Source organism: Lynx rufus, unplaced genomic scaffold (assembly GCF_022079265.1).
Source record: "Lynx rufus isolate CCGP_SWC_20201006 ecotype Redwood Valley unplaced genomic scaffold, mLynRuf1.p SCAF_18, whole genome shotgun sequence".
In the NCBI taxonomy this organism is placed as follows: domain Eukaryota; kingdom Metazoa; phylum Chordata; class Mammalia; order Carnivora; family Felidae; genus Lynx; species Lynx rufus.
The window spans coordinates 27,568,361-27,591,046 of record NW_025814832.1 but is presented as its reverse complement, the minus strand read 5'-3'; the positions used below and the strand labels follow the sequence as shown (position 1 = coordinate 27,591,046).

At 51.4% G+C, this 22,686-nt stretch overlaps 1 protein-coding gene across 2 annotated transcripts in view; it reads left to right on the top strand.

The window, feature by feature from the left end:
• TNRC6C (trinucleotide repeat containing adaptor 6C) overlaps nucleotides 1-22,686 on the top strand; it is a 99,876-nt gene that overhangs the window by 37,735 nt on the left and 39,455 nt on the right. For both annotated transcript variants that reach the window (XM_047081288.1, XM_047081289.1), the window contains 3 exons: nucleotides 4,657-7,266; nucleotides 19,216-19,431; nucleotides 21,150-21,316. In XM_047081288.1, coding sequence (XP_046937244.1) covers nucleotides 4,875-7,266; nucleotides 19,216-19,431; nucleotides 21,150-21,316 — 2,775 coding nt within the window. In that variant the 5' untranslated portion in view covers nucleotides 4,657-4,874. The remainder of the gene's footprint in view (nucleotides 1-4,656; nucleotides 7,267-19,215; nucleotides 19,432-21,149; nucleotides 21,317-22,686) is intronic.

Genomic DNA, 22,686 nt, shown 5'->3' with positions numbered 1-22,686 from the left:
TATTTGTCAGTCCCAGAAATCGTCCAGTTTGGAGTTGAGAACCCTAGGGTTTATGTGGTCTGTCATCGTCTTTGTGGAGTGAAGGGACTTCACATTGTTGGGGTCACTTGCGCCTTTAGCTGGAACTCAGGTTCGCTACTCGACGCGTATGCTTTGGTTTGTCCAGGAAACCTTTATTGGTCGCCTGCCACGTGGCAGGCATGATGCCTCTAAAACTCAAAAGATACATCCGTGCCCTCGAGGAACTCACCTCCGGAATTAGACGTAACTCAGTGACCAGATTGGTGTTTTCATCACACTGAATCTCTTTGCATGCGTAAAGTTAGAACAGTTTTCGAACAGTAGAGGTTTGATTTTTTAATTGCATTCCTACTGTCTAATAACAGTGGCCGCTCATCTTGGGTACCTTTTGGGATTCCAGCTATGTCACTTTTGTTATCACAATTAAGCATTTAATTTTTTGTTTTGTTTTGTTTTTATTTAGAAGGAGAGGGGACGTGCGCACGTACTCAGGGGAGGGGTAGAGGCAGAGTCTTAAGCAGGCTCTGCCATCAGCATGGAGCAAGACGCAGGGCTCGATCCCACAACCCTGGGACCATGCGTGACCTGAGCTGAAACCAAGGGTCGGACACTGAACCGACTGAGCCACCCAGGCGCCCCTAAGCATTTAATTTTTTTTTTTAAACATTTGCAGTAGAAGAAAGTGTACAGAAAATGATACAACTATCTACAATACAGAGTTAACATAATCTTTTGCCATATTTGCTTCAGATCCCTATTTTAGAAATGTTACGGACGTTGCTCGATCCCATTCTCGTCTCTGCCAAAGGGAATCAGTCCTCATGTTTTTGTGTAAAATGACCAGAGTGTAAAATGGTGTCTCGTGGTGTTCAAGTGCGTTTCTTTTTTTTCAAAATTTTTTTTTAACGTTTCTTTATTTTTGAGACAGAGAGAGACAGAGCATGAACGGGGGAGGAGGGTCAGAGAGAGGGAGACACAGAATCCGAAACAGGCTCCAGGCTCTGAGCTGTCAGCACAGAGCCCGACGCGGGGCTCGAACTCACGGACCGCGAGATCATGACCTGAGCCGAAGTCGGCCGCTTAACCGACTGAGCCACCCAGGCGCCCCTCAAGTGTGTTTCTTAATGATTGATGAGATTGGTTATTATTTCATGTTTTAGCAGCTATCGCGGGCATCCTCTAAATTGCGTCTTCCTTTTCCCATTTTTGTTGGGTTGTTGTCTTTTTCTTATTGAGTTTAGGAGTTCTTTATTCTGATAATCATCGTTTATCTGTTCTCTCTTCTTCCTGTCTGTGGCTCGTTTTTTAGCTTCCTTTGTATGATATCTTCTGTCATACAAGTGTTTTTAATATTAACATAGTCAGATTTATCAACTCTTTAAGAAGATGAATGCCCCAGGCCATAGCAACAGCTTTCTGTATTTACTTATTGAGCTTAAAAAAGTTTCACTGGGGCTCCTGGGTGGCTCAGTCAGATAAGCCTCTGACTCTTGCTTTCGGCTCCGCTCACGATCTCATGGTTTGTGAGATCGAGACCTATATCAGGCTCTATGCTGACAGCGCGAAGCCTGCTTGGGATTCCTTCTCTCCTCTCTCTGCTCCTTCCCCACTCGTGCACATGTGCGTGCTCTCCCCCTCTCTCCCTCTGTCTCTCTCTCTCTCTCTCTCTCTCTCAAAATAAATAAACATCTTTTAAAAAGTTTTACTTTTCGTAATTAGGTCTTTAATCCATCTAGAACTTATTTTAGTATATGAAAGAAGGCAGGGATCTACTTTTATGTTTTCCATATGGCTAGCCACTTGTCCCAACAGCATTTGTTAGCCAGGACTTCCTTTTTCCACTGGCCTGTGATGCTGTCCTTCGTACCATCAAGGATGCAAACACCTTTTTCACACCTGATGTAGAACTGTGTGTGAGTCCATCAGATTGGGAGGTGAGCAGTAATCAGAAAGCATTTTGCCCAAACCCTCTGGACCATTAAGAGAGAACGGACTCTTACACTGTGACCTGTTACGGGATAGAAATGATAATACGATGTATTCAGAAGGTACTCCAGGTCTCGGAAGGGACACACTGGAAGCCAGGTTGTTTCTGTCCTGGCTTCTAGGTGTGGTTGCAGTGAGGGCTAGCCTGGTCAGGAGGGGAGTGGTCTGCCTCCTGGTATATCCTGTCCCTGAAGGAAGCAGGACTGATGGGGAGTGAACGGTGGGAGATTTGTTGATAATGAGCGATAATCCCCGTTTTTTAACTTGGTCTTATTTTCTGTGTTCAGTGACAAGAGGCTCATTCATTTCTTTAAATTAGTTATTACAAAAGCTAGTTTTTGTAGCACACACAAAACCCATGGGAGAAATTGTCACAAACCAGGGTTGCAAAGGGGCTCCTGGGTGGCTCAGTCGGTTGTGTCCGACTCTTGATTTCGACTCTGGTCATGATCTCACAGTTTGTGAGATCAAGCCCCGCGTTGGGCTCTGTGCTGACAGCTTGGAGCCTGCCTGGGATTCTCTCCCTGCCTCTCTCTCTCTCTCTGCCCCTCCCACACTCACTCACTCTCAAAATAAAGAAATAAACATTTTTTAAAAATAGCTTAAATTCATCACCTCCCAGTTAAATCAGACACCAAAACCTTTTTTTTTTTTTTTTTTTTTTTGTTTAAGGTTGAAGTTGTCTCTAGGATGTTCTTTGTGGCTGTAGTGATCATTCTTTGCACTCTCTCCTTTTCTTTTAGCTTCATTAAATTTTAAGGGGGAAGCCCAGTTTTACTGCCTAGGAGTAAGTTTTTTCTTACTAAAAAATTGAAGAAAACATAATGATGAAAAGATTGTAAAAGAGAAGAAATATTTATTGCAATTATCTGTCATACTATTTGAAGAAACTGTCAAAGATTTCTAAGTTGTGTGAGTTGTATGTGTAAGTTAATTTTTTATATTAATTTTATTTACTTTTGAGTGATACATACATACACACATCAATTTTTTTTTAATGCTAATTTATTTTTGAGAGAGAGCGAGCACAAGTGGGGCAGGGACAGAGAGAGAGAGAGGGAGACACAGAATCTAAAGCAGGCTCCAAGCTCTGAGCTGTCAGATGTTTAACGGACTGAGCTACCCAGGTGCCCCGAGTGATACATACTTGTAATGCAGTCTGCTGGAAAATCCATTGGAGTAGAAGTTGGATTGCAATGTTAGAAATACTCGAATAACTAGGAAATAAAATGCAGATACCAAATGGTGGATTCTTTAAAAGCATTTCACCTTGGGGCACCTGGGTGGCTCAGTCGGCTAAGCGTCTGACTTCTGCTCAGGTCATGGTCTCATGATTCGTGAGTTCCAGCCCCGCATCGGGCTCTGGGCTGACAGCTCAGAGCCTGGAGCCTGCTTTGGATTCTTTGTCTCCCTCTCTCTCTGCCCTTACTTTACGCGCGTGCTCATTCTCTCTCTCTCTCTCAAAAATAAACATTAAAAAGAACTTTTTAAATAAATAAAAGTAATTTTGAAAAAAAATAAATGCATTTCACCTTTAAATGCTTCTTTATTTTTTTTTTATTTTTTTTTAATGTTTTTATTTATTTTTCAGACAGAGAGAGACAGAGCACGAGCAGGGGAGGGGCAGAGAGAGGGAGACACAGAATCCTTATCAGGCTCCAGGCTCTGAGCTGTCAACACAGAGCCCGACGCGGGGCTCGAACTCACGGAGTGTGACATCATGACCTGAGCTGAAGTGGGACGCTCAACCGACTGAGCCACCCAGGCGCCCCATTAAATTCTTCTTTAAAAGCATTTCACCAAGAGTGAAATGATATAAATGCAATATAGGAAGACACTGTATAAAGTGATTCTGGGGGTCTCCAATGAGAAGACTGCAAGTTAAGGAAATGGAAAACAAGGGTGGAAGGAATCCTTGGAGAGCCTTCGAGACTTCTTATTTGTTGTTATTAACACAGAGGAAACAATGATAAGCCATAATTGCTGGTCATACTAGATAAATAGTGTAAACGTCGTTACACATATAAATTAATAGTGTAACTAATCCTCGGTAGCCCTGATAACAAGATGGCATTTTCCGATGCCTCTTCTCTCTCTCCCTCTGTCCCCCACCTCCAAAATACCGGTTCTGTTCCGCAGTTTCGCACCGTATTTACACTCGTTTTCTACTAAATGAGCGGTGTAGCCTCTGTACTCTATGCTAGCTCCGGCTGGAGGTCTTGAAGAGAACTACGGGCCGGACTCAAGGCCGCGTGTGGACATGTCGTCCCCGGCATTTCCAAAGTCTGAGTAGGTTTAGGTGTGCCACGGCCACCGAAATTTCCAGCGTGCTGCGTTTCAGCTATGCAGCTTCCTTTACTGCGGACGCCTTCCGAGACGCCCGCGTGCTCACGCGTCCTGTGAGGCTCCTCCAGAGGGATGACGCTGTGCTGTCGTGGTCAGAACGGATATAATTGTAGAAACGTCAGCCCTTTTTCAAATGGGAACTTAGGATGACGCCGAATAACTGTTTCCTTTGAGTCGTTTTTTAGCATGTGCCGCTCAGAATTGAAGCTGGAGATGAGGGGCCTCTCCCAAAGACTAGTTAACAGGGGCTCCGCTGACCCACGCGAGCAAGATCTAATTCCACGTGTGTTTCATCTTTTGCAGATCTCAGTCACGGCGGATCGGCAGATCACTATGACAGTTCCCACCGGGGACAGCAGCCCACGCACAGAAGCGAAGCCAGCTGCAGCTGGGACCAAGTGATCACAGACAGGACCGACAAGGAGGCGTGGCCTTCCATCACAGGAACAGAGACTGAGTCTGCCTCAGAATGCACTACGGACACTGACTCTGCCTCCAACTGTGGCTCGGAGAACAGTAGCATGGCTACGGGGAGTGCCCAGGGCGCCTTCACCGGACACACCAAGAAGACGAACGGCAATAATGGCACCAACGGGGTGCCCGTCCAGAGCCCTTCTAACCAGAGTGCCCTGGGAGCAGGGGGCGCCAACGGGAACGGGAACGCGGCCCGAGTGTGGGGCGTAGCCGCGGGCCCCAGCTCGGGCCCAGCTCACTGCTCCCTCGGCGGCGGGGATGGGAAAATGGACAGCATGATCGGAGACGGGAGAAGTCAGAATTGCTGGGGTGCTTCCAACTCCAATGCCGGCATTAATCTTAACCTGAACCCTAATGCCAACCCAGCTGCCTGGCCCGTACTCGGACACGAAGGAACTGTGGCGACAGGCAACCCTTCCAGTATTTGCAGTCCGGTCAGTGCCATAGGTCAAAACGCGGGCAACCAGAACGGGAACCCGCCGGGCACTTTAGGTGCTTGGGGAAGCCTGCTGCCGCCGGAGAGCACAGAACCACAAACGTCCGCTTCTCAGAATGTGTCTTTCAGCGTACAACCTCAGAACCTTAACACTGATGGACCAAATAACACTAACCCCATGAACTCTTCGCCAAACCCTGTCAATGCAATGCAGACGAACGGACTGCCAAACTGGGGCATGGCCGTCGGCATGGGGGCCATCATCCCACCCCACCTGCAAGGCCTTCCTGGTGCTAACGGATCCTCGGTTTCTCAAGTCGGAGGGAGCGGCGGCGAAGGACTCGGCGGTTCCGTGTGGGGCCTGTCCCCGGGTAACCCTGCCGCGGGAAGCAGCAGCTCTGGCTTCAGTCAGGGGAATGGAGACACTGTGAACTCGGCGTTGAGTGCTAAACAGAACGGATCCACCAGTGCGGCGCAGAAGGAAGGAAGTGGCGGTAACGCCTGGGACTCGGGCCCTCCTGCCGGCCCCGGGCTCCTCGCCTGGGGACGGGGCGGCGGCAACAGCAGCGGCGTCGGTCACGTCCATTCGGGGGCTTGGGGCCACCCCACCCGAAGCGCCTCTAACGGTGTGAACGGGGAGTGGGGGAAGCCCCCAAACCAGCATTCCAACGGTGACGGCAACGGGAAGGGATCGACGGGGTGGGACGGTCCGGGCGTCAGCGGCCAGAATCCTGCCGTGCAGCCCGGCAGCGAGCACGTGAACTCTTGGGCCAAAGCTGCGGCTTCTGGAACCACGGCAAGCGAAGGAAGTAGCGACAGTTCCGGCAGTCACCACGAAGGGGGCTCCGGGAGGGAAGGAGCAGAAGGCCGGAGGCGAGAGAAGGGGATCCTAGACCAAGGGCATATCCAATTGCCAAGGAACGATCTGGACCCAAGAGTCCTGTCTAATACTGGTTGGGGACAGACTCCCGTAAAGCAAAACACTGCCTGGGAATTTGAGGAGTCCCCTAGGTCTGAGAGGAAAAATGACAACGGGACAGAGGCCTGGGGCTGTGCGGCTCCTCAGCCCTCACACTCAGGGGCGAAGAGTGATGGGTCCATCGTGAGCAGTACAAATACCTCTGCAGTATCCGGGTGGGTCAGCTCACCGCCTGCTGCTGCGCCGGCGAGCACAGGGTGGGGGGACGGCAGCAACAAAGCGCCAAATGGCCCGGGGGTCTGGGGGGACTCGATAAGCTCTACTGCTGTTAATAATGCTGCTGCTGCTGCTGTCGCCAAGAGCGGCCACGCTTGGAGTGGGACCGGAAACCAGGAGGACAAGTCGCCCACCTGGGGGGAGCCCCAGAAGCCCAAATCTCAAACCTGGGGAGACGGACAAAAATCCAATCCGGCCTGGAGCGCTGGAGGGGGAGATTGGGCGGACTCGTCTTCCGTCCTCGGACACTTGGGGGACGGGAAAAAAAATGGCTCTGGATGGGATGCCGACAGTAATCGGTCAGGGTCTGGTTGGAACGACGCTACCAGGTCTGGGACCAGTGGCTGGGGTAATGGCACAAACGCAAAGGTGAATCCAGGGACAAACTGGGGAGAGTCTTTAAAACCTGGCCCCCAACAGAACTGGGCGGGCAAACCCCAAGACAGCAATGTGAGTAACTGGGGAGGAGCCGCTTCCGTTAAGCAGACGGGAACCGGGTGGATCGGGGGCCCGGTCCCTGTCAAACAGAAGGACAACAGTGAGGCCACGGGCTGGGAGGAGCCTTCTCCGCCATCCATTCGACGCAAAATGGAAATCGATGATGGTACCTCAGCTTGGGGCGACCCGAGCAACTACAATAATAAAACTGTAAACATGTGGGATAGAAACAACCCGGGCATGCAGAGCAGTACCACGGCCGCCGCCACCACCACCACCACCACCACGAGCAGCAGCACGGACGTGGTCGAGACGCCGCCGTCACACCAGGCCGGCGCCCAGCTGAGTCGATCGCCGCTGCTCGGTCCAGGTATGGCGGGCCCTTTAGGTGACTCTCGAACTTACGCGAGATCGCTTGTTCCTAGCACGGGTGTGTACGTATCCCCGTGGCGTTTTGAGGTAGCAGAGGACGTTGATTTAAGTGCCCTTCGCCTTGTAGCATCGTACTTAAATATTATCCCCGGAGAATAAATAAAGTAGGATTCTCTGATAGCTTTCTACCCGAGAGAGACAGAGAGGTTCGGCACGTCCAGTGTTAAGGAGAGTAAAGAAGGAATACCCCCCGTTCGGGAAAAGACCGGGGACCGTTGTGTCAGCTGGTGTTTCCTTGCGACAGTCTTCGTTTCCTTACGGGATGAGCCAGTGGTCCTCCAGCCCGGCCTTGGTTAGAAGTGCTTGGGGGCCGGGGGACCAGTCACCAGCGTCTCTGGCGACGTGGGTCTGCGGGAAGCCCGTTCGCTGGTAGCTTTAGAGCTCCGCGGGCGTTCCTGATGCGTGGTTGCGCTGAGATGAAATCGTGCGTGTAGCGGGAGTGGCGTTCTACAATACAAGGCACGTTGTGATTCCAGTCGGAAGAAAAATCCTAAGATTAGACTAAACCTTGGGTTTTGAGTTCCTGCTTTGCGCGAGGCACTCTGCTGGACACTGGCAGACAGGAGGAAGGCCCAGACCAGAATCTTCCCCCCAGGGAGCGGGAATTGTGACAGGATGAACACACAGTACTCACCGCATGGGATCCAGATGAGATCCAGCCGGGCTTTGTGACGGGAGCGGGCAGCGGCCCCGCTTTCTAGCTGGGACGTCGGTGCGTGGCACACAGCCTTGCTGCCCCGGGCGTGGAGCCTGCCTAAGCAGTGGCCCCTAACCGGGCCCCCGAATCACAGAGTCCCCGGGTACAGAAGAACCGGAAGGAGAGAACGGTCCAAGTCAGGCCCCCCCCTCCCCGCACGCTCCCCACACAGCTAGAAGCCTCTGCGTCAGGCCCCCCGCGGTACCGGGGAGGCCCCCTCCCGCCCGGCGCCCTTCCCGCCTGCTGCTCTGACTGTCACGTCTCCTCAGGCGGTGCCGTCACCAGCCTCCCTCTGGCTTCTGTAAGTGCTCGCGTAGTGCCGTCCTTGGGGACTGCCCAGAGCACGGCAGGCCCTCTTGTCCCATGTCGCAGCATTTCGAGCGGCAGTGTGGCACATAGTCGTCCTGTCCCGTCTACCCGTTCTCCGGGACGTCTTCCTGGCTCCTCAGGGCTCCTCCTCACGGTCATGGTTTTAACTCCTTTTTGTTTGTCCTCTGGATAAGCTGTTCGCTGGCGAGGAGGGTCTTTGTGCCCAGAACTGAGGTCGTGGGCTTACGCGTGTGGCTCTAACGAGCGAGCGCAGAATCGGGTGAGGCTGTAACCTCCTTCCCTCCTCAGAATCCTACTCCTTGTGATGCGCTCTAAGTTTCCTTTAGCCTTTTGGAGCCGCGTCACACTGTTTTTCTTAAATTCAGCTTAAAGTCTGAAGCACCTCTTTTCGTTACGACTGCTACGAAGCCCTTCCTTGCTCAGGACTGTTCCTTGTGCACTTGGCCCCTTGGTCCCAAGCGTAGAACTTTGCACCCAGTAAACGTTGGATTCCAGTCCCCTAGCCTGTTGAGATCTTATTGTTTCCTGATTCTGTAATCAGCGTATCAGTGATTCCTTCCAGTTTTCTACTGGAATCCCTAAATTTTCGTAAACGTGCCATAAAGACAACGCTAAAGATAGAGTCCTTTCTTCACGGTCACTCAGTCGGTCACCTTACACGTGGAACAGAATTTGCATCCAAAATCCAACACAAGGGAGTCTGGAAGGTGACGTGTTTGAACTGTGAGCCTCATAGAAAGCAGGAGAATGGATGCTGAGTGGCTGTTGACTCTGTCCTGTGCAGAGATGTGGGTTTAAAAAAGATCGCTCTCTTGGGGCGCCTGGGTGGCGCAGTCGGTTAAGCGTCCGACTTCAGCCAGGTCACGATCTCGCGGTCCGTGAGTTCGAGCCCCGCGTCGGGCTCTGGGCTGATGGCTCGGAGCCTGGAGCCTGTTTCCGATTCTGTGTCTCCCTCTCTCTCTGCCCCTCCCCCATTCATGCTCTGTCTCTCTCTGTCCCCAAAATAAATAAACGTTGAAAAAAAAAATTTAAAAAAAAAAGATCGCTCTGACCACCCAGCATCATTGAAACAGATACGAAGGGAGAATCGTTGGTGCACCCCCACCGCCTGGTACCACGCTCTCACACCCATCTACACGAATGCTTCTGGAACTGGTGCCTTTATCCCTTTATTTGACCTACACTCACTGGAGATACATCGTTGAACACCCTGGCGTGCCAGGCACGTAACGGCGTGGAAGACAGGAGCTCTGCCCTCTTTGAACCTCCACGTGAACCGCTTTAGCATGGTGCCCGATAGTCAGGGCCAGCAAAGTATGGCACGTAGGATGGCATCCGACCAGGGTTTGGACCACGAGGGGTCGGGGCTGAGCAGACGCTGGGTAGCAGCGCAGAGGAGTGTTTCGGGTGGAGGGGCGAGCGCTTGAGAAGGTCCACGCCGGAGAAGAGGCGGCGTGTGGGAGGAGCAGAAAGAAGTTCACAGGGATCTGGGGTTGGGGCAAGGGGTGGGGTGGCAGGCCTTGCAGAGAAGAGCCGGAGAGGGGCCAAGGCAAGATTGGGCCGGGCCTTTCAGGCCCCTGAAGGAGCCAGGTCGTGCCCAGGGGTTTCTGAGAGGCCGGTGAGAAGCTTCACATTGAATGATCAGACCTCTTTGTAGAATCGTCCCAACTACAAAAATCAGTGGGAAGCAAAGCAGGAGAGGAAGAGCCAAGCTCAGCCAGGGTCTTGGTGGTGACGGTGGCCTGGGTTGGGACGGCGGCTGGAAAGCACCACGGAGACAGAGGTGGCAATCGGGCTTGGAAACCAGGCGTGGGAACAAAGAGGAAAGGTGAGCACGGGGGGTTCGGAGCTCTGGCAAGCGGGCCGGTAGGCATGTCCCTCGCTGACTCACCCAGGAGCACGGCGGGAGACATCTGTCCCGTGGAGATGTGGCAGAGGCTGGTTGTGGAAGCCGGTCCCAGCCACAGCTTGGCCGGCAGGCACAGCGGGGGGAGGAGCGGCAGGAGTCGAGGGCAGGGTCGGGAGCCGAGGTTTTGTTTAAGACGGTAGAACTCAGCTTGTTGTTTGAAGACTGACAGAAAGGAGCCAGTAGAGAGGGAGAGTAAATGCAAAGGGAGGGGCTCCCTGCATCCAGCCGGGAGGAGGCCCGAATGTCTGTGGCCAGAGGGTGACAGACGCCTTCTGGGATTCTTTTTCTCTGAGGGTGTCAAGGACCCCGGCCTCAAGTGCAGACGGGGCGGGCAGGAGCAGAGGCGAGGGTCGCATTCGCCCACGTAGGAGACGGAGCAGAGGGCTCAGCAGGGGTCCCCAGAGGGCTGCCGGACAGCGTTTGGGACCCAGAGGTCGGTTTCACAGTAGATGGACGTTCATTTACTCAGCGTGTGTTCGTCAGGACCCACTGTGCGCCGGCTCGCGCTCTGCTTTGGGGGACAGCAGGGAACAGAACAGGCGGAACCCCGGCCCTGGTGGCGGTGTGATCCGGGAAGGAGGGCCGAGGCTCGCGGGTGAGCCGGCGACCGTGCAGGGTGTCGGCGGTGCGGAGGAAGAAGCCGGGCAGGGGCGAGGGGGGCAGAGATCGTCACCTCGTGCAGGGCCGCCGAGCACGTGACTAGCTGTCGGGTCTTCGCTGTAAGCATCCAGCAGCTAGAGCGGAAGGAGGGCTGTCTCCCCTTGCGCGGTCAGTTCAGTTCAGTTCAGTTCGCTGCCCTCCAGACCCCTCCCTGCGCCGGTCCACCCGCCGGACGTGGCCTCCGCAGCCTCCTGAGATGCCTTGGCGAATCAGTCCGCTCTGGGCCGCCGTATGGGGAATCCTCTCTGGAGCTCAAGGCTCTTGTAGCCTCTGCCTGCACACACGCCTCCGTTCCCCGAACCAAAGGTCAGAAACCCGGTGGGCCGCGGACTGCAACACGTCCACAGAGGTGCCTTCAGCGGCCCACGTTTTCGTATGAATCAGCACTTATAACGAAAACGTTTTATATAAAATTCCAGATCTCCGGCCTCTTGAAATCCCGGAAGCTCTGACACGTTGGAGTCGGACGGCAGCGGTCAGCTAGAGCGGCTGCCTGGAAGCCCGTGAGCCTCGTCGCTTCCCACCCCCCCAACCCCCCCCCCCCCCCCGCCTCTCGTGCCTCCCCGCTGAGAGGTCACGGGCGCTTTGCACGGGGGGCCTGTGTGCGTGAACCGGCTGGTTCCCTGGGGCGCTGGGGTTCGGGACTCCTGTTTTTTACCAGGTTATAACTAACATTTCTAAGCACTTTAAAATGTCATGTAAAGAACTTGAAGGAATGAGGAGAAGTGGGAAGCAAGAGAATTGAAGCCAGAAACGGAAGGATACGGACGTAGAGACGTGGTGCGGTCTGGGGGCAGAGGTGATGAGCTACGTCACAGGGACTGTGGTGTGATTAGCGCCCCAGGGGATGTTTGCACTCTGAGAAGAATTGATGGTTAAAAATAGCTGTCATGGGGCGCCTGGCTGGCTCAGTCTGTAGACCATGTGACTCTTGGTCCCAGGGTTGTGAGCTCGAGCCCCACGTGTGGCGTTGCGTGACACAACTGTCCTGTCCCGCCCGCCCAAGACTCCTTCTGGGAATCCTCACCCCAGTGCCACTCCTCCCAGGTCACGGTTTGAGTGTCTGTGTTTGCGCCCCCTCGCTCTGCTCAGGGTCTTCTGGAAAAGGCTCCTGCCGCAGCGTGCCCCTGGGCCGGGGGTTCCTGACGCGCGGTGCACCTGCGCACCCCCTCTCCTGGGACCTCGTGGCCCTGGGCCTCAATGTACAGGTGGAAAGTGGCCGACTGAGGGCACGCGCGCGCGCGCGGCGAGGTCCCAGTGTGCGGTGTCCGCCTCACCCGCTGCCGTTCTGCAAGCCTGCGTCCGAAACGGCCCCACAGACGTTGGAACTGTGTTGCGTTAGTGATTTTTTTCCTCTCCGGTATGTTCCCCTTAGGATCTACTCTTCCCGGGTGTTGTGGTAGACAGAGAATGAGACCTCTACCCCCGATAAAGACGCTCTCGCCCAAATCGTTCTCTTCTATGTGAAAAATATTTACCGGTGATTTTTCTTTAACAAATTGCACCTAATATCACCGAGTGGAAGGGAAGGGAAATGCGCTCCATGCAACCATAGCAGTGGTTTTCCGCCTCCCTGGTGTCCCCTGCAGGTGTCAGGCCTGACGCGCATGAGCGATCGCGGGGCCGGAGCAAGAGCGTGGGGGCGGTGCGGGCTGTGTTTGGCCGCCTGACGGAGACGGACGGAAAGTGAGACCAGTGTCTTCCGGGCAGAAACTCCCGAGCTCAGCGGATGGTGATGTGGGCCGGGGTCCTGCCCCACGTCTCCCCTCACGGCGGTGTCCCTCTCCATCCGGGCCACTGAGCTGTCACACGGAGGTATGATTCCTGCCCCACATCACCCCAGGGATTCAAGTCCCAGGCCTGAAGCAGGCACTCTGTGCAGTGAGAGCAGAGCTCGTCGCCCTCAGGGGTTACAGGAGGTAGAAGCCTGTCACTTTCCCAGCCTGGCGCACCGAGCTGTTCTTTGAGGCTGTAGAAGGAGCAGTCCCCCCCGTCACACCAGCTGCCTCCTAGCGATGACAGCTCGCTCCTTCCTTTTGGCCCTCTGCATTCGTCCACGCAAAGGTCAGCCCCGTGGCCCTCCTGGCGGGGACTGTGACATCACTCGTGGCAGCAGCGGTCATAGCCCCCATCAGGCTGTGAGTCACCTTGTGGCTCGAAGCCTCGCCCCGACTGGTTTTCGTAAACCTTCCGGGCTTCTGCGCTCCCAGCAACTAACTGATGCACCCGACTAACTGACGAGATTTCTGCTCTTCATAAAGCTGGTCTTTTGCACGTTTTTGGTGGCTTGCCGTTGGCCTTGCTGGTTTCACACAGACTTGCACCTGTGTCAGAGCTTGGGTTCTCAGTTGTTGATCATGATCACTTGAGAGTGTTGACCTCTTCTACAAGATGTTTCCTCAATTACATTTGTGTGTGTCTGGTTTTACAGAAGGAAATGCTATACTTAGGACACTCACGTTTGTCCCATTCTTGTTGTGCGGATATTAATTTGTTTTCTGATGAGCCTGAGGAAAATGGAAGGTAATTTAGGAAATGCAACATAGCTTCATAAATTGGATTGTTTGGATCTGCTTCAAACCATTCAGGAGATGGAACGTGGTAATACTCTGGACAAGTGTCCCCCTCCCTGTCTTGATCAGGGATGATAAGCTGCCGGAGAGGGACCCGTGGGGCAGTCGGGTCGTGTAAGACGGCACGACGCAGAACCTGCTCCTTAACGTGCCCGTGACTTCACGAGAACGTGAGCCAGGTGTGCAGGACCTGCTCGCTTGTGCCCTAATGCGGCAAAGAGCTACGGAGTCTGTGGAGAGCCCGTCTGTTACTTTGACAGTCACTGGAGGTGTGGCCCAGAGTGGGGAAGTGCAAGCATAGCATTTACTTCTGTTCCTAAGGGAAGGACGCGGATCCTAAAAATACTCCGCGGCCTGATTAATACACTTAGAAGTAAATGTTCCGGACACTTAAAACTCAATTTGCAGACACAGGAGAACATTGAATATCAGTTAATTAAACTTTTGATGTAAAGTAAACCCTCACTGCAGACTCTGAATCTAACAATGAGGTTGGGGGAGAATGTCAGGGTGAACTCTCTCAGGTTTCGCCCAAAACTTTAGATCGACGCTTTGAAAGGAACCGGGGGGTCAGGGAGTAGAGAGATCGCTAGTCATAGAATTAGCTTAGCGTCAGATAGGAAGGCCATTGTAGACTGGATCCGAGCTAAACCAGCAGCATAGCGTCCTCGTAAAACCTTGCTGGGGGCTGTGTTTTCCAGCAATGAATGGAAGTGAAATATTAATGCCACAGGCCGATCGGTAAACTGGGACCGCACTGCTCATGTTGATCGAATTGCAGGATTTTTTTATCCGTTTTATACCTGTTCTCCCCAGCTCCTCAGGCGTGTCTATCCACTGCCTTGGCGGGACATTCCAGCAGGGACCCCCCCCCCACCCCGCCCCAGGGTAATCACTGTGGCTCCCCCCAGCAGGTCGGAGAAGGCTCCGCCAGAGGCCCACTGCACTTTGCACTTGGGTACTTAATCCCCTGATACTACGTAGGTTTGTTTTATCACTTAGTTTTCCAGCACGAAATCATAACCAAAGGCAGAGATTGTGCAAGCTAATCGTGGAAGAGGCTTATCACCCGTCCGATAAACTAAAACTTGGAACAAACTGGATTCAGGACCCCTCTGCCTAGGTTGACGAGACGCGTGTGTTGTTGCCCCCGGTCTCTTAGAGAGCAGAAGCTGGAGAACGCTGTCCTTCCTGTAGCTCCCCCGCCCCTTCATCATCCTTTGGTATAAGATGATACCAAAACACGGAGTCACCTGCAGAGAGAATCGGCAGGTGCTGCCAGGAGCGCAGCTGTTCTCACACCGCGACCCCAGAGAGAGATCGCCAGGACCGCCCCGGCCAGAGTGATTCTGTTTTAAGCACCACACGGTAGTTACTAAGAGGAGTCATCTGAGCAGTCTGCTTTTTGTGGATATGGGATTGGGGGGGGGGCGGGGAGGGGGGTGTTTGGTTGGGGCGTCTTCACTTTCCTGTGTTTTGGGGGGCATGGCAAGTGGGGCTGGAGCAGAAGGAGAAACAGGGCATCAGAAGCGTCCTGCCGGAGAGGTGGGAGGGACAGTTCTCAGTGCACACCCTGGGGATACGGACACAGGTTTTTGCTGGAGGTACCTTCGGTTCAAAAGGAATGAATAAGACCATTAAAAGTACAATTTGGCTCCCCCTTGTATCAATGAAAAAGAGTGCATTTAAAATCTCTATTAGCGCACTCAAATGAAAACTAAAGAAACGTCCCCTTTCTAACATCTAGCTCTTCTGAGCAGCTCGAGGCCACGTGGCCAGTGAAAAAGGACCTTATCTGTATCCCTCACATAGAGTCCCTTGAGTCTGGAAGAGAAGTTTTAAATGAATGCTCTTGAAACGAGGCATTCAGAAAAGTAGGAGACTTTACCATCTGACTGAGCAAAAACTCCTGTATAGAGAGCTTCACTATGTAAATATCTGTCTTGATTTCAAATATGAAAAATTAATTCTTGCCATGGCTACCAGCTATTTGGTTGTCCCTCCATAAGCCAGTAGCCAACCAAGCATTGTAATAAATTTATAGTACGCAGGATGGCCACTGGTGTGAACAAAATCCCATCTCGTTAATATTCAAGTCAGTACCTAGAAATGCCAAGCACATAGCTGGCACTCAGGTGCTCAGTCGATGCAATTTCAGTCTTTTATCTTTCCTTCATTTAATTATAATTGGCCATTTTTTTAATTAAAAAAATATATTATTAGAGTGCACGAGCCGGGGGGGGGGGGGGGGAGGAGAACCTTAAGCAGGCTCCATGCTTGGCACGGAGCCCAACACGGGGCTCGATCCCACGACCCCGGGAGCACGACCTGAGCGGAACACGAGTCGGGCGCTCAACTGACCAAGCCACCCAGGCGCCCCTAATCGGCCATTTTCTAACTGATCCTTTCTTCCCAATAAGGACTGCCTGTCATACTTACAAAACTATAGAGGTAGCACCTGTGGAACAAGCTAGAGTTGGTTTCTTATTTCACAAAAGAAAGAATGCACTCTGTGGATTTCACCGTCTGGAGCACGGAAGATGAGGGTCACTGGTCAGACGGAGTGTCTGTTCTGTTTCCCGGCCTTATGACTGCTTTGTGTTCGTTTTCTACCAGTCTGCTGTGTGTGTACCACACGGGCACTTTGTTTTCTCCGTTCTGATGAGGACCGTGCATGTAAAGTTGAATGAAAACTACATACTCCAGTGGCATTTCATTGTTACTGTTCTTTCAGTCCCAATACTGTAGGTGTTCAGTTGAAGAAGGGAGATAATTCATGACCCCCACAGTACAGAAATGTTCTGTCAAAAGCAGTAGCATTTCGGGGCACCTGGGTGGCTCAGTCGGTTAAGCGTCCAACTTCGGCTCAGGTCAAGATCTCGCGGTCCGTGAGTTCAAGCCCCGCATCAGGCTCTGGGCTGATGGCTCAGAGCCTGGAGCCTGCTTCCAATTGTGTGTCTCCCTCTCTCTCTGCCTCTCCCCAGTTCATGCTCTGTCTCTCTCTGTCCCAAAAATAAATAAACGTTAAAAAAAAAAAAAAAAGCAGTAGCATTTGAAGGGCCATTTTGAAAAATCTAGTATCAGTGTTTCGAATGTAAAGTAGAAATTTATTCTGCCTCATTAAGCCCATCTGTACAAAAGAACCTCTATGAAATTATTAACAAAAAGCGTACCAGAATTCACTGCAGCAGTAGGCACTGAACAGTGGAGATTATTTTCGTAGTATGTGCTTAGAATTCTTTTCTGTCTACTGAACGTGTTTGCTTTGCATCACAGCTTGCCAGTGTGCCTTAAGGTTGTAGCACCTCTTTTTTCCAGGGCCTCTCGAGCGTCCGTGGTGCACCCGTTACGATGTACGTGTTCGTTCGGCACTGTGAGCCGATTGTATTCTTGCCAGGGATCAACTCGAGATGGAAATATTGCTGGGGAGATGGTCTTTGAGAACTAGTCCGCTGTCTTCCTAGTGTTGGCATTGCTGAAATAATGTCCTTTCTTGTTTGACCACTTAAAAAAAAAAAAAAAAAAAGGAAATCTTGTTCTCTTGATTCGAGGGTAAATAGCCATTCTTCCATTTGTAGGATTTGGAAACGTGCTGCTTATAGACCGTTAGCCTTGTGTACAGAAATGCTCTGTAGACCTTTGCACCGCTTTAACAGGAATTGAAAATTCTTGGTAAAAATCGATTAACTATAATTAACATAGTCTTCATATTTATTCTTCATTTTGACTTCCTTAAGTAATTTGTCATAGTGCCTTTCAAAGAGATGGAAGTATAAGGGTGACAAATTTTAAATGAGTTTGTTATTTAATTACCCACAATAAATCAGTGTTTTTACAGCTGATTGCCCTTTAGCAACACCGAAATTATTTTATCTTCCTAAAACATCCATAATTTTTGTCAGCTATGTTAATTTTCCTGATTTAATTTTGTCCCTTCAATTTATAAAGCTACTTTCCCCAATATACATGATTGTTTTCTGTGTAATTATAGGGACTAGTGTGGTTAGCAGTTGCTGACAATAACTGATTAGGGCTAACTTCCCTGTTATTGGCAATAATTTACATAATATATTGCTCAGCATGGAGCTTGTAATTTAAAATGATTCATAGGTTGCACGGCCTTTTGTCATTAATCAATATCACAGCATCTTATTAGAATAAAGAGCATCAAGGGAGCTCATTCCATACTGTCTTTAGTCAGAAAATAAGTACATTTCAGAATTGATAATATCCACTTGCCACCAAATAACCTAAAATTTACAGTTAACTGTTTGTATTGCATGCCTCCTCTTCTTTAGTTAGTATTTAAAATGTCCGCATTTCCATCGCTGAGAAACCGTGTCCACACGGAACTTCCAGCTGATGTGAGCTGCCAGGACTGGCGATCGGGAGCGTCAAGGAAGCTTTACAGACAGAGGCAGAACGAAGTACGGGTTGAGTTGGAAAAACGCAGTTTACGTGTGTGACGTGAAATGTTTCTCCTGGGGTACCTGAGCGGCTCAGTCAGTTAAGCGCCCAACTCTTGATCTCGGCTCAGGTCACGATCTCAGTTCGCGGAATCGAGCCCCACGTCTGGCTCTGCGCTGACAGCAAAGGAGCCTGCTTGAAATTCTCTCTCTGCCCCTCTCTCTCTCTGCTCCCCTCCCCGACTTGCGCACACACAGACACATACCTGCACACACACACTCTCGCTCTCTCTCTCTCTCTCTCTCTCAAAATAAATGAATAAACTTTAAAAAATAAAATAAGATGTTTACCTTACTGAAGTGTGAAGAGAGTGGGGAGATCCTTCTGGCCCCGTGACGCCTTCTGTACCTGTAGAGAGCAGTGCCGCGACCCTCACGACTCAGTAGGGACCCCGTTTCCTCCGTGGCACGCCCACAGGGTGCCAGCCTGATGCTCACAGCACTGGGCACACGGGGGAGGGAAGACCTCCCAGCGCGCCCGGGTGCTGCCGGGCACTGTGCAGATTTTCCCGTTACTTTCTCTGCACGTTTCACCTGCCGTCGTCTCAATGCTCGGCCCACATCTGTGTCTTTGAGGGTGGGTCTTAAAGACCAGCAAGAGTGAAGACATATTTGCAACTTGTAAGTTTGTTTTCGAAGAGAATAACGTGACGTGTGACGTAAAATTTCTTCTCGGCTGCTACCTGTAATACTGGAAGTGAAAAAGCTACTTCTTAAACATCAGTTTCTTAACAATTCTTTTGAACCCTGTTATGCTGCAGATGCCGAGGTCAGTGGTCTTTAATGTTTAAGGGACTCTCGATTCTAAGCACGTGGGGGCGGGAGTGGAAACACTGTGATTTTAAAAAGCGAAGCAAGGGACGCCTGGGTGGCGCAGTCGGTTAAGCGTCCGACTTCAGCCAGGTCACGATCTCGCGGTCCGTGAGTTCGAGCCCCGCGTCAGGCTCTGGGCTGACGGCTCGGAGCCTGGAGCCTGTTTCCGATTCTGTGTCTCCCTCTCTCTCTGCCCCTCCCCGTTCATGCTCTGTCTCTCTCTGTCCCAAAAATAAATAAAAAAACGTTGAAAAAAAAAAAAATGAAGCAAATCTGATTAGATGAGATACTGCCTCCTCTCCACTCTCCCCTGGCAGCCGTCCTAAAGATAGATCGTCTCGAAATGATTTTGAACTTGAAACTACCTTTTCTACTTCTTCTCTGTTTCACTTTTATCACATGAATAATCTCATTCTCTCTCGGGTGGTGCCCTTTGCAGTCTCATCGGGCTGGGGAGAGATGCCTAACGTCCATTCGAAGGCTGAGAGCTCTTGGGGAGAGCCGTCCTCCCCCTCTGCCCTGGTTGACAACGGCACCGCAGCGTGGGGCAAGCCGCCCAGCAGTGGCAGCGGATGGGGGGACCAGCCCGCAGAGCCGCCCGTGACCTTCGGGAGAGCCGGCGCCCCCACTGCCGCCCCGGCCCTGTGCAAACCAGGTGAGTCCGACCGGCATTTTAGAAATGGGTCAGGATATTTTAGGTAGAGGGATACTTTCCATTGGATTTTAAGAATTAGTGTTTTAGGACACCTTCCTCATTTTGTTTATACTTTAAAACTAACGTCTGTTTGCCGCGTCTGGTACACGGACACAGAGGAGCTCTTAACAGAAGCCCGTGCGCTCCTTTTTTAGAAAAATTAACGACCAGAATCCACACCATGGCGCATGGCTGCGGGATGCCGTCAGTGGCGTCTACACGGCGTCTACAGGACCCCCCGTGCCTGCCGTCTTCAACAGTGCTAGCTCACTAGCTCACTGAGCGACGAGGATGAGGTGAAGCACGCCGTCTCTCCTTTCTGAGAGTGGGTTTAGCCCGACGTGACTTCACAGCACTCAGACCCTTCTGCCTTCTTCTCTCTTGGGAGCGCCGTTCTGCGTTGGGGCTCCAGGCTTACGCGTTCTCTTTTTGTTCTTTGGAAGATAAGAAAAATTAGGCCGCGCTTTCCTCACGTCATCTGAAAGTGTAATAAGCCTACGTGCACCACGCGCGTTCTCACACACGTCCAGATCACGTTTACCGAGTGGAATTCTGTGACGCGTGGGGATTTTGCGGGCACGATGCATGTGACGTTAGCGTGGACCTAAGCGTGTGAGTTAGGTCCGGTATTAAGATCCGTCGTTCAGATGGCTGCGAGAGCTTCATATTTTCTTTGGCCATCGTTAAACCTGTTGGATCTTAAAATGCAACCTTATTTTTGTATTTTTACTACCATATTTTACATGAGTTTTGTGTGTGTTACTTAGCTAACGCTGGACAGCGTGCTCCCCGTATCCACCATTGTGATGGATTATTCCATTCCTATGCCTTGTTGTTGCAAACCTAAAAGACAGGGAGGTCCTTAGATTCACCTGCCGTCCCGAGGCAGTATGTTTGCTTACAGTTTGTCCTCGGAGGCGCCATCGTACACGTGTCTACCTTGAAAAAGCGTCCTGTCCTCATGGTCTTACAGACTCCCGCTAACTGTATCCTCACTTAATCTTTGGCCGCCTTCTCCCTGGAAGTGAAAATTTGGGCTAACTTTTGTACCAGAAATCACTCTGTATCTTAAAAAAAGTAGAAGAAATAACATCCTGAAATCCAAACTCAGTAGTCAGCTCAAGGCTCCATCCACCTACGGCCTCAACTGGCTCCACCCTGTTACTCTGGGAGCGTGTCCGAAACATAGACCGTCAGGCCCAACCGCAGACCTGTGCGTTTCTCGTGATCCCCAGGTGACTCGGGTCTGGTCACGTGAGAGGGGCACTGGCCCACCTTCCGCTCTGGGTTCAAAAACCGCGTGGCGGACAGTGGTATTTCCGGGACTCTGCATATTACCAGCTACCTGCCATGCAGACGCTGCCACCCTCCCCCGCGGCCCCCAGGATCTGTTGTTAGGAAGCCCGTGCTTCAAAATGACCTGTAGCCGGTGAGGGGAGTGGGTAACAGCACAGACTTCAGACAGCTGGAGTTTGGAGAAAACAATACGTACACATCCGCGTGTGTATTCTGTAACTCCCGCAAGAAATTCAGTTCTTCGGTCTTGGGAAATGAAGAGGTAAAGAGGCAGCTCCCAGGGCACCCCCCTCGTCCCACCTCCCCCTAAATGGCGCTATAATGCAGCACCGCCTCCCTGAGGAAGGGTGAGTTTGTGAAGTTCACGTGTGCTCTCCTTCTAGCTTCGAAATCTATGCAAGAAGGCTGGGGCAGTGGTGGGGACGACATGAACCTCGGTGCCAGTCAGTGGGAAGACGAAGAAGGGGGCATGTGGAACAGTGCTGCTTCCCAAGAAAGCGCGTCCTCCTGCGCCTCCTGGGGGAACGCCCCCAAAAAAGGACTCCCAAAGGTGCGTGCAGCCCTAAAGAAAAGAAACGCTAAAACCACCGGCACTTAAAACTTCATTCAGGGTAGAGGGGGTATCCAGTTAACGGTGACGGGTAGGTCGGGAGTTCTCTGGGGCCCTCTGGGGACCGGATGCTGCCCAGCACTGCTGTCACAGCAGAGCAAAGGCAGAGACGGACGTGAGAATCCAGCTGCTTCTAAGAAGCCGGACGGTAGAGACGTGCAGGCGCTTACGACAGTGCCACTCTTCACGCTGGAGGGTTTCGTTTTTCAGAAAAGACGATTTTCCTCTAAAACAGTGTTGTGGATGTTAACTGATGATGGGTTTGTTGTTGTAATTTTTAAACAAATTAATAAGTGGTTTTTTTCATTTCTCCTACGGTAAATATTGATAAATACAATCAACATATCAACAGAATTTCTTTAGAATCCTCGATCTTGGGGGTGGCTCGGTCGGTTAAGCGTCCGACTTCAGCTCAGGTCATGATCTCACGGTTTGTGGAATCAAGCCCCACGTAGGGCTGTGTTGACAGCTCGGAGCCTCAAACCTGCTTGGGATTCTGTGTCTCCCTCCCTCTCTGCCCCTGCCACACTTGCGCTCTGTCTCTCTCCCTCAAAAATAAAAAATAGGGGCGCCTGGGTGGCGCAGTCGGTTAAGCATCCGACTTCAGCCAGGTCACGATCTCGCGGTCCGTGAGTTCGAGCCCCGCGTCAGGCTCTGGGCTGATGGCTCAGAGCCTGGAGCCTGTTTCCGATTCTGTGTCTCCCTCTCTCTCTGCCCCTCCCCCGTTCGTGCTCTGTCTCTCTCTGTCCCAAAAATAAATAAACGTTGAAAAAAAAAATTTTTTTTTAAATAAATAAAAAAAATAAAAAAATAAATGATAAATAAACATTAAAAAAAAAAAAAGAATCTTTAAGACAGAGTAAAGGGATTGGTCCTGGCACCATTAAGTGTGAAGACTCCTGAGGTACATCATTAAGTGGTTTTGCAGTAAATGGCAGCCATGTGAAAAACATTTAAGTGAGATCCACAACTCGTATAAGCACCGAGATAAACTCCAAGTAGATCACAAATTTAAATATGATAAATACAAATATAAAAATGTGAAAGAATTTTAAAAACAATCTTAGAGCAGGAGTGAGCGGCCTTGCTAACTATGAGAAAAATCTAAAAATCATCAAATTTACAAAACTTTCAGTCCTGAAAGATTTACAGACTTCAGTAAAACCGTGCATGACAGGGGTGCGTGGCGGGGAGCTCAGTCGGTTAAGTGTCTGACTTCAGCCCAGGTCATGGCCTCGCAGTCCATGGGTTTAAGCCCCGCTTCAGGCTCTGTGCTGACAGCTCAGAGCCTGAAGCCTGCTTCGGATTCT